Source organism: Erpetoichthys calabaricus, chromosome 2 (genome assembly GCF_900747795.2).
Source record: "Erpetoichthys calabaricus chromosome 2, fErpCal1.3, whole genome shotgun sequence".
NCBI classification, from domain to species: domain Eukaryota; kingdom Metazoa; phylum Chordata; class Cladistia; order Polypteriformes; family Polypteridae; genus Erpetoichthys; species Erpetoichthys calabaricus.
In genome coordinates this window covers 277,714,426-277,726,981 of record NC_041395.2, presented here as the reverse complement: position 1 = coordinate 277,726,981, position 12,556 = coordinate 277,714,426, and the positions used below count along the sequence as shown (strand labels likewise).

The 12,556-nt window shown below is 34.6% G+C and overlaps 1 protein-coding gene across 1 annotated transcript in view; it reads right to left on the bottom strand.

Annotated features, from left to right (window-relative positions):
• Positions 1–1,192: 1,192 nt before the first annotated feature.
• erlin1 (ER lipid raft associated 1) overlaps positions 1,193–12,556 on the bottom strand; it is a 50,453-nt gene continuing 39,089 nt past the window's right edge. The window contains exon 12 of the mRNA XM_028795591.2: positions 1,193–12,211. Coding sequence (XP_028651424.1) covers positions 11,987–12,211 — 225 coding nt within the window. The 3' untranslated portion in view covers positions 1,193–11,986. The remainder of the gene's footprint in view (positions 12,212–12,556) is intronic.

Genomic DNA, 12,556 nt, shown 5'->3' with positions numbered 1-12,556 from the left:
TGCAGCCTTGTACGTGTAAACAGTGTACATACTGTTTAACAAAGTGGGCTCATCCCCGACACGTCAGTTTGACAGCAATGGAAGTACATCCCCCTCTTCCCGAGTTGCCATAACTTCACATTTTTTCCACATGTACACCACCAATTGCCACTTTCCTGTTGTAGATTTTGCTGTCTCTCCAGTTCTGCTCTCTGCTCCATTGTTTCCTCTTCAATATGTTGGATCTCCTGCTCAGTATATTCTAGCTTATACAACTACTGTGTGGTGATAATGCTAAATGTATCATCTTCACAGTTGGATATTTGTCTAAATCCTGAAAGAAAACACAAAACTAGTAGAATCTCAAAATGAAAATGGGAGTGTGCGGCGCTCACAACACAGGTTAGAGGAGACTACCGCACTCCTTGGCAGTGAAACGTTACGACGCAGGGAGACAAATTCACCGAGATGAGGTGCAAAGCCAGTTTTCTTTTAAAATTACCAATTCTCACTAATAGTTTACTTTTTTAATTCCTTTCTAAAGTGTAATTGTGGATACATCATTTTAAAATATCTGTACAATCTTGAGATGTGGATTTATACCTGATAACATTCTTGCCTAAAAAAATTGATGAATTTGGTTAAGTGTAAGCTTTTTTTATGTTTGAACCCAGGTTACCTGGAGCTCTATTGTAAGCTGCAAGCTTAGACCAGGCATTTTTAGAATTTATAAAAAATAAATACTTCACTTTATTACTCAATTTTATGTCGCAACACCATGACTGAAGAAATGACTTCAAATTGAAAAATACTGAACTTATCCTTTAACATGCATTCTTTTATCAAGGTATTAATTCAGCGGGATTATATTTATAACTAGCCCCACTGTCAGCATGTCTCCTTCCTCATGCAAAATTTGAATCCATTCCCACTTGTGTGTTTTACACTTGTATTCAATGTGTTCACTAGGTGTTTTTGACCATCATGGACTTTGGCCCAAGTGCTTCAATCATAAGAACATTTGTACACCTAGTTCTGAATGAGGTCAAGTGCTATCCGACCACGATAAGACCTCTGAAAGCACCAGTTAAGGCCAGGTGTACATTCACACACAATAACTGTGCACACAAAAGACACAGCAAGCAGGCTGCCAAGGGTAATGCAACAAATCCTTATTGATGTATAAAGGAAAAAGAATACTCCTAAGCCACAATGGTATCAAAATATTTATTTGTTATGACAATTGTGAAAAAGAACACAGTCTGTAAAAATTCAGAATACAAACATTGTAACGGACTGTATTATAGGAAAAAAAAAAAATATTGTTTGTTCAAATCCTCACCCCATAATCAACATGACATATGCAGTACTTGCATCATTCCTTCAAAAAACCAATCACATTTTAAGCTACACAACAAAACCAAACAGCCCTTCAACTTGTCCTGCATCTTGACACATGCCATTACATTGTACAATGGGGACACAGCTGGGGAGTGAGGTTTATGCATTCATTTCTACATCTTACCAATATTAGAGAGGAGTTAAAACTTATAGTGATGAGAATTTAGAAGAACACCGCCAAAAGGTAGAGCAGTATTCAAATAAATTAATGGCTATGTGTAAGGTATTTCACTCCTCACAATGCACATTTGTTCCCTCGATTACAAAACATCAGTAAAGGCTAAGTGATTTTACCAGAGCAATAACTTTAGAAGAATAGAAAAAACAAAGTAGTAAACAAAAAATGGTGATTTTAAAAATACGTTTAGAGTCTGCAACAGTGTAGCTTTAGTTATCAATTGGGTACATCTACAGAAAATGAACTTTACAAAGAACACTTACAGATCAGTGGCTGAAATGATCCTCTATTTACAAGGTCCTAGTAAGTTTTCATTTTGGAACAGAATGTGTTAATGCTCTATGCTCACTTGAGATTATAAAAAGAGACTAATCCTTTGGTAAGTGCTTACCTTTCTGTTATCAGAGATTGTCACTACGAAATCAAAGATGGTTTGTGAAACTGTGGAAAAATAGCTTAATCTTACAGCTTGTGGAAACGCTGTATTGTATAATTGACTACTTTGATGATCTATTAGAAGGGAAGTGCACGTTCTGCTAATTTGTGTAGGTACTGAGGTAATAGAAATAAAAGTTGGGATTTTCAAATTAGAAAATAAATTAAATAAGTACCATGCTCAGTGTATGTTTTGAATTTAAATCTAAATCAGGGTCATGTTTTTTGAATTGGGGGGAATGTGTGTGTGCGGGTTGTAGCAATCCAGGCAGACTTTGGAAACAGCTATCACTTGACCCACTCACGTCAACACAAACACCAGCTAATCTAGCTTTACCTGAATGACTTTCCAAAGCCCACATACAGCTACATACACGTGGTGAGAACATGCAAACTCCACCCAGGTATGGGATCTAAACCCACGACACCGAACCTTGAGGCAGCAGGGCAATCCACTGTGCCTTCCAATACTTTTCAAAATTTATTAACAATTGTGTAGCTAAAAAAAATTTAATTGAAACCCACATTCAGTTTCATGCATTAGCCAACCACTCACACCAGCCCAACTACAATTTTATTTAAGCATGCTTTTCTTGAACACTCATAAAAGTGTTTCTTGATATTACCTGAAAAAGTAGTATTTCTCTAACTCTTCCTCTTATTGTCCTAAGTTAAGCCAAACTTAATTGCATACTTGCTGACATTATCTTCTATTCCTTTCTGTGCAATATATAACATGCAAACGTGTGCTTCTAATTCTGACCTACTTATTCAGTATCAGTGAGAAAAATCAAGAGGAAAGTGTTTTCAAGTACCTAACTGTGTGTTGCTTAGATTATGTGCAATGCATATTAGATTGAAATTCAGTTTGACAGTTTCATTACCACATTTTTCTTTTCTATAATTATACAGTAGAGAGGAGTACTTACTGTTTTCAATGCACAGAATTAATACACTAATCCTGTACTTTTATAAAATACGGCATGGATTTTATTCCTAAATATACATGTAAACTTCACCAGACATGTAATAATTATTTTTACACTATAATTTATACAGACTTTTAGCCCTTTTCTCCTTACCCCTTCTGAGCAAGATATCATAGTCAATGAGCTTTACTAACTGTGTAGCCATCTAAATATACACACCCCTGTCAGTGACACAGATCATGAGCATGCCAGCCCAAACCCCATGTCAAACGGCTACAAAGTAAGACATTTTCCTCACTGATATCTAAAGAGTTGGTGTGCTAATCAAGTCCGCTCAAGCACTGGCCCTGTAGTTCAATCTACGTAGTGTTACAACGGTTTCTTACGGAACAACAAATGGTGCTCATGTTGAAAGCTTCTAAAGGGACACATCTCAAATACAAGTGACAAGACCGTCTCCTGCTGCATTGTCCCACCCATGTGCATCTCTCCAAGAAATTCTTTTAACTTTTTTTAGTTTTATTCACTGCCATTGATTTCCAAGTAACTTTTAGAATACTACATTAGACTTCAAAACACTTGTTGTAAAGATTTCTTAGCTTATAAACTAAAGGTATTAATTTTTAAGTTTATGGTGTGCTTTCATTTTTGGCAAAGTTTAAGAAACTAAACAACTGAAGAATCACACTTCGTGTAATTATTAGCCATGACAGAAATTTAGAAAATATGTGTTGGCCTGTTTGGCTGTGGGGTGCTTACCTGACGCATAAAAGAAAACCTTCACATTATCATCTCATCTTTCAAGCTGCACACACACAGCTTTCATCTTGACATTGTATACTGGACAGGCCATGCAATCGACACCACTGTTCTAGATGTTTATACCTTACCTAGAAGAGTTAATGTTTTGTGATGCAAACTGAAATAATGATTATTATTAAAGGTGCCATAAAAATACATTTAATCTTACCAGTATCACACAGATTTAAAAAAGCACAATATAAAATCATTATTAATTGAAATTCAAGTTCTTGTTGAGACTGCAGCAGTTTCCTGTCAATGTACAATGATAAACTGTTGACATGTATACGTATGGTATGTGATAAAGTACATTTTCATCATGACTACAAGCCCCTTGCAGCTAAGGTTCTTCATATGTCCCTGAACTTTGATGACTTTTGAGGAAACAAATGTGATTACAGTGATCCCCTGCCTATCACGGAAGTTATGTTCCAGACCCTTCAGCGATAGCTGAAAATTTGCGATATAGAAAGGCCATACAAATAAGCATTTTTTTTAAATATAGTTTAAGCCTTAAAACACCCCACCACACGCTTTAAACACATGTAATGTTGAGCGACGTCTGCGTAATGCTTTCCTTCCCGAAGCATATCCAGGAGTTTTACCTTCTCCTGAATGGTCAAGGTCTTCCTCTGGCACTTAGGCTCACTACTACAAGAAGGCTTAGAAGATGAAGGACGTTTGGAAGCCATCGTAGGGCTTAAAACAAAATGAAAAGTTCACAAAAAGTTTGCTCACAACAATCGGACCACAAGCAAGGTACGCAGAGAACTGAGATGCGTCAGGGACCCACGCTTGCTGTTCTTGCGAGATTACACCACGTTAGCAGGAGCCAATCAGAGCCCAAGAGAATGAAAATCCCACTCTGATTGGTTGAATCTCCTCTTTCAGCCAATAACGGGCCTTGTAAGAAATCATCTGGGTACTGGGACGTCTACCGTTGTGTACAATATATGTATATTTAATGATTTACTGTCTAGCACGCGTAGTGACAAATGAAAAGCGTATGTACATTTCGTTATGAATTGCAACTGTCTATGTATTCCTGTACATAGCAGTATGTTTTATGATTTACTAGTGCACTGCTTAAATGTTACGTATACGTTAGTTATTATAAATTATAATATTGTTCTAACGAACTTTTGTCTAGCACACGTAGTGACTGCTGAAAACCGTATGCTTTATTATGAACTGGCTGCAAAGTACACTACAGGTAGGATGTACTTACTGAATTTTTCCGCGATATAGCGGGGGCACGATAGCTGAACCACGACATAGCAGGCGATCACTGTACTCATAGAATTAAAATTGTAAATAAAGATAATGAAAGAGATAATCAAGAATGAAATAAAACTTGTTAACATAAGCTATAAATGACAAAATGGCTTGTGCTCAAAAATGTCATCCCACTATAAACTAAAGAAATTAAATTTTATTATGTCATCAAATATTAATTATACAAATATGGTTTACATTTCAACATACATACACAAGATAGGAGCTTTACAAATCACACTTGCACTTTTGTTCCAACTTGAAGTTAAGGGCTTCTTCATTAAGTGATACAGTAATTGGAAAAACTGATTAATAAGTACTAAGTAAGAAGAAAACTTAAATCCCTAGCTCTGGAATACAGTATACTAATCTTCACCTCTTATAAATTGACAACTAGTTTTGTAGCATATGGCCGACAGAAGAGATCAAATGCTGAAAACACTATTCCATACAACCTTTAACTTAGTAACTGCATAGATTAATTCCTTAAAATCAACTGCGAGTCAGTAATAATCATATTCTTCATCTGTGCTAAGAAGAACTCTTCAGAGAATTTCCTTGTATTTCTTCAGTGATGCACAATGCCAGGTTCTTAAGAAGGATACATTGCCCATGGCGTCTTATTGACAGGATACACATTTGTTTACCTTGGGATATTGAATAACAACTTCCCAAGATATGACATATCAAAGTGATCTAAAAATGTTCACATGTGGAGGTGCTATTTACATAAAACTAAGCATCCTTTATCACTCTACACATTTGTTTTCCTAATTCAAATAATAATAACTAAACATTTTATTTACATAGCACCTTTCCCATGCTCAATCTGCATCATAAAAACTCAAAATAAGCAATATAAAAATCAAAAATGTGCATATATGTAGAAAACATGATATGAACAGAGCCAGTACTACATTGTATTTATCATACCTAAACCACAACCTCATTGGCCCAATCCATATGTTAGACATGCCAATCAAGTGCCTGTTTACTGGCAGAGGATTGCTTCAGAAATGGCAACACTGCTACTTTGGATCAAACTTTTGCTTATCTTACTTGTAATCCAATATCTTATGAATTAAAACAAGTAATCAGGCAGTAAATAATTTATCAGAGCTTTTAAGAGTAAAAAGCAGCAAAATTGTAACTTTTTAAACTGGAGGAAGTGTTTAAACACTAAAATTAAAGGATGAAAGGTAAAAAGAAAATTCTAAACTGACTCGCTGAGCACTGACAATGCAAGACTGTCCATTAGCTCCAAACTCTTTAAAGAACTGGATTTAAAACGAGTACAGTATCCCTTTAAGGTATTAAATTTAACACATGTCATAGAAAAGAGAATCATTTTGTTCCTTGTTTGTAAAATGAAATTTTGAAATCTCAGGAATCTTTCTGATGATTATGTGATTTTACAAAACTACATAATGAGAAAAACTCTTATAACAGCAATGGCCCTACAGAAGTAAATCCCCTTTCCTTCTCCAGGGTAGTATCTGTAATCTACTAGGTCAATGTGGGACATTTCAGGAATTTACTGCTAGTTAAAGGGCATATGATAACATAAGAACATAAGAAATTTGACAAAATAGAGGAGACGATTCAGCCCACTAGGTTTCTTTGTTCAGCTAATAGCTAAGCTGTCCTAATATTTCATTCAGACACTTCGGAAAGGTTCTAAGAACATAGCTCAACTTCCCATGCAGACATTTGGAATAATTATCAGAAACTTACCAGCTATACTTATATGTGAACGAAATATTAAAAATTGCTGGGCAAAGCACTGAAAATGTCACAATAGCCTTACATATGACACTCTGATGTTGAGACAAGTAATACACTTAAGGATACCAATGACCAAATCTTAAGTAATTAATTTGTTTGCTTTGGTAGTATTTTCAATAAAGAAAAAAAAAAGTTGTTAAATCAGGCTACTCTCTGTCCACATGGAGAATATGGTTCCATCTTACATTCCCTTCCAGGTAATTAAATGAAATAACTTCCTATGACGAACTGGGATGTGGCAGTTAAGTGGCAGTGAAACATTTGTGAAATCAATGGCAGGTGGACTCCAGCATTTCTTCATGCCACCTTGAGAAAAATTAAGAATTGCATTAATTTCAAAAAAGGCCAGAATTCACTAAAGCAAAATTATGACTAAAAGTTGTGCTGAAAACATGTGAAATGCTTTAAAGAGGATTTCACCCTTTAAAAAGCATTGCTAAATATCTGGCTCTGTTCTCTGTCATATGCCAAGGCAGCACAAGAACAGCTCCATAGCTGCTCAGCTGCATCTGGTAAACAGTAAACTAAGGGCAAAGCAATTGGTTGTTCTCTGCAGAATCAGGCTTACTGCCTAAGGCGCTAGTCGCAACATATTTAGAACATTTAACACCAGGCTTTGACCTGCTCTTCCTCAAACTCTCCTGGTCTGCCACAGCAGAGATTCCAAGTTGCCGATGGTTCTTCTGAAGATGGGTGCTAAAACAGGACAATATCCCATGTATCACAGCTATTATGAACTTGACTACTGAAGTACCACCTCCTATTTTGAATGAAGTCTTGAGACTGTACCTGCCTTCTCTATATTCCTTGGAAACCTAGACTCCCCTTCCTCTCTCTTGTGCAACCCAGTGTCCAAAAATTGACAATATCTATATATAAAAAAAGTGATTCTTAAACAGCGAAAAAAATTTTATTTGAAAAATTAGACGTTAGATGTAACTTTTTTTCATACAGAAATACAGGTATGAATACAGAACGAAAATGAGATTTTTTTTCCCCAGTGTAAACCGACAGTTTCTCGCTTTTTTGTTCATCGCAAAGAAAACGCTATGAAGCTTGAACAGTACAGTATCCACACATGACACAACTATCATGCAGACGCTCAGTGGAGCACTGACTTAGAATTCAACTATACCTGTATGATGTTACGTCTTGCTGATATTGCTGTGACCGGAAATTTCGCAACAAATTGTCACTTTCTTTTGGTCTAACAAGAAAGAGACAAGCCTGTTGCAGGGTTTCCCAAGATTTGGCGAAAGTATAGACACAACATTAAGCATTTTTTGCACTGCATTATTACCTTCTGTGGCCATTTTTAGAAAGAAAAAAAAACACCTGTTATACTGAAATTTACATTTCCCTAAAACGAAATCCGTTAAACATGAGGTTGTATGAATGTTTGTCCGGGCAAACAAAAAGTATTTGTTATTCTGAAAATATTGTTACTTCGGAATTCGCTTTAACAGGATATGATCTGTATTATTTGTGAGTAAACAGATAGCCAAGTATAAATCATTAGCTTAGCATTGTATTTTTCTTATGTTTAAATTGTGTTTTTGTGATTAACGTACCTTGTACTAAAATGTTATCTGTATAGAAAGCATATTTAGCTCTTGACCAATGGTGCTCATTGCTAAATTTTGCCTAAATAAACCAATGTTGGTTTAATGGAAGCTTCTGTCCAGTTTTCAGGATTCTTTTCTACTTGCACAGGAGTGTCATGTGTGAATATCCTGGTAAGTGTGAAGGACCGTCAGTTCCTTTAGATGGTTAAACTGGAAATTTCCCTAATTACACACATGGAGGAAACTCAGTTTTAGCACAATTGCATTACAATTTATAATTTGGTCAAAGCAAGGAAAATGTTAGGACTTATAATCTAAAGCACTACAGTAATTACATCCAAAGTGCAAATAAAGATAGCCACATCTAAAACCAATGTAACATACACGACTTCTAGTTGGTGGGTTAGTCAGACTAAACTTGCAAGCAAAGTCGTGCTCATGCCTTTTACTGATAACCAATATCATGCTAGCTGATGGAGCCGGTGCTGTACGAATATTTTTCATTTTTTCCTATTTGGTTGTGGTATGTAAAACATGAGACATAAAACAGACTAGCTTGCTACTCTTTTGTTTCTGAGGTTGAAAATACCAGTGTTCCTTATTCCCCGTTGCTGTATTATATGCATGGTACTTCACTGGTTGTCAGCTCACATGCACACAGATTCTGACCTTACGATTACTATGACTAAACACAAAATCAAACCTGTTTGATTATGTCGAGGCAAGTCATGGGCATTATGTCAAACTATATGACACGGGAGTGTGCCACTTATTGCCTCAGACTCACTAACATTATATAAAACAAGGCTAAAGCTAAAATAAAATCACAAGAAAATTCACCTAATGTGACATGGGCCTTAAGACAAAGCCTGTTAATTAAAAGGGTTTATGGTTCTAAAAAATAAATCATTTTAACCCACTTTTTCAGGAGAGGAAAAGTAAGTTACAGAAAATACTGTAGAAGAAATTATTTTAAAATAACTTTGCGAACACAGTTATAGCTGCCTATATGCAGCACAGTCTGTATTGTCTGAAGCTTTTGTTGGCATTTTCATGACTCGTTTTTGCTTTAGTATTTAGTAATCACTTACTGATTTTTTCATATTGTTTTCTCCCTAGTGAGCATTTATGAAAAGAAATTCAGTTATGACAGATGCAGAGTCTGAACCCAATGGATTCATCATCTTATTATGTATTAGTCATGTTAAAAACTTACTAAGCCTGATCAGTTTTATGCAATTATTTCACACTCCTTATATGCTATACCAAGAGTATGTGCAAAATATTTTATATCTAAAATAAATGGTCAATATTCCTTCAAAGAAAAATACCCTTCTTATGAATATCTAACAAAGTACATTTGATTTCCAGTTACAAGAAAAATATTAAATTAAAAATGCATTTAATTCTTGTGATGCACCATTGTTTTTGAACTTTATAAGCATAATACAGTTCATATTTAGTATATGTAATTTTTTTTTCACAGTTTGAATGCAAATCATCATTTATCACTATACTACAATTTATTGCTTTCATTAAATAAATGTCAAAAAGATGATCCAATTCCTTACTATGGAAAATACTAATACTAATTTATGTGTGCTAATTTTCTTGAAAAGAGAAGACATTTTCTACTGTCCTCAAATAGAAAAATCAGAGAAAACATAGTGGTTAATTGTTAACACATTAAAATTAACATTTAGCTGGTTTTTACATTTTCAAACTTAAATTAATATATGTTACCTTAGGAAGACATAAAAAAACATCCAAGTATAGTTAAAATGTATTTTCTTGAACAGATATTTAATAAATGGACTGAGCGATGTGGCCAAAAACCTGAATCACAGTACAATTAAAAACTGACCGTTTCAGTAGATACCAGTGTAATGTATTTGTTTATACTTTTAGATTGAAACATATACTTTGAACAATTAGTGTACTACAGTAATTGTGCAGACTAATCAGGTATAATGTATTTGTACACACCAAAAGGTATTTTTAACAAATTATTGTAACTATGCATGTTTGCATGACAACTCTTACCAATCGAAACTTTTATTACCACTCTGCTACTCAAACTCAAAGAACAGTACTGACTCCCCTCTCTCTGCCAAATATAGTACAAGAAAGAAAAGGCTTCTTCCTGCCTGTTTGCATCGACTTACCAATCAAGTTTAGCTGCACAGAACTCAGGGTACTATTCTTTAAGGGGCTGGCACATAGTTCACATAAAAGTAATTTATCTTTATGACATTTATACACCAACAGAAAATCGTATTTCCCTGTTCCTGCTTAAATGTGTTTAAAGGTTTTTCAGTTATTTTTAGCATACTGGTAAAAACTGTTATGAAATTTATACCAGAAGAAGAATTTAGTATACCAGATCAACCAAAATATATACAGTAAAACCTTGGATTGCGAGTAACTTGGTCTGCGAGTGTTTTGCAAGACGAGCAAAATTTTTTAATAAATTTTAACTTGATAAATGAGGGAGGTCTTGCAATACTACTAGTATGTATACGCTTTGCCTGCCGAGCATCATGCGATCACAGCTGAGCCGATGGCTGTTCTCTCTCCATGGGATTGTGGGTAATCGTCTCCCATACTCGGTCTCAGTCGCGTGCCTTACTCATAGTCAACATCCGTACAAGCGGATATTGTTTACTATAGCATTGTGACCACGTGTGTGTGCGTAAAGCATTTTTTTTATTTTGTGTGCAAGTGATGAATCTGTTTAATGACAATGCAATGTCACATTTCCGCAAAAATCCTCAAAAGGAGACAAAAGCAACTGTCATTGGATAGGTTCTTTGTTAAAAGTCGCCAAAAAAGAAAAAGATTCCAGTGAGCCAACAGACAGCAGTGATTCTGTTATAGTGAAAGTTGTCCTACACAATAACCCTCCTCCTCCTCCTCTTCTCTCTCTCTCATCTCTCTTGTCTCCCTCACACTAACCACAATTCTTTTCAAAGGTAAAGTGCCCATTAATTTGTTTTATATATTTTTACTTAATATTTTGTATTAATCATTTTTATATGAATATTTTTGGGTTGTGGAACAGATCATTTGAGTTTCCATTATTTCTTATGGGGAAATTTGCTTTGATATACGAGTGCTTTGGATTACAAGCACGTTTCCGGAACAAATTATGCTCGCAAACCAAGGCACCACTGTATATATGTATTATATATATATCATTCTTTAAAATGAGATGTCACTGCAAAATTTAATTATTTGAACAAAATTCAATAAATTAAAAAATTGCAGCAATGGTTAATCCTGTATTAGTGAATATTTATTTGTTATTTCTAATTTTACATTATTTAAACATTTTTAACTTAATAATGTAAAAAAGTTATCCTTTTAATAATTTATTTACAAGGCAACAATTTTTTTATTCTTTAGACCTCATGTTGGCAGTCATAGAGGCAAGATCTAAAAATGGGTTAAATGCCAACATAATTAAAGATTCACAAACACCTACTCACAGGGCACCATTCGTACAATATAACTCAAAATCCACTGTAAACATTCAGCTTTTTTAAAATCAAAAAGGACAATCACCCACCTTTAATAAAAAAAAATAGCATGCCAGAAAATATATTATGCACCATTTCTCAGTCAGAGAGTTAGTATAATCAAAAAGCATCTGCTGTTGCATCCATTACTTCCTTTTTCTTTGTTTTTCTGAGAGATTCCTGGACATCTGTAAATGTAGAGTCCTCCTGTTTTGGTGTTTTCTTCACTTGAAATGCACCACTGTCCACAAACATGTCCGGGATGTTGTTTCCAAAATAGATTTTACTATTAGCAGCAATTGATTGAAATTTAATCAGTTCTAGGTATTCAGGGGTTAATTTCATCTGGAAAAAAAATTATGATACTTTACAACCTGTATATTTTAAGATGGTCAACAATATTGCTATATGTTTATTAATGGATTAAAAACTTTAATTGATTACTGAAACTTATTTTTTGTTAATCATATTGAAAATGTTTGGGAATTAAGGAGTTCAAGTATCTAATTAGACATTCATATTAGACACCAAATTATTTCTATGAAATTACTAGCAGTAATGCTTTAGACTGTAATTTTGTAAACTCTGAACTTTACCTTATTAAGGATGACAAGTTTTATTTTTTTTTAATTAATCAAACTGGCTTAACCTAATTAAGAAACATTGGTATCAGAGCCTACTGCAACAGCA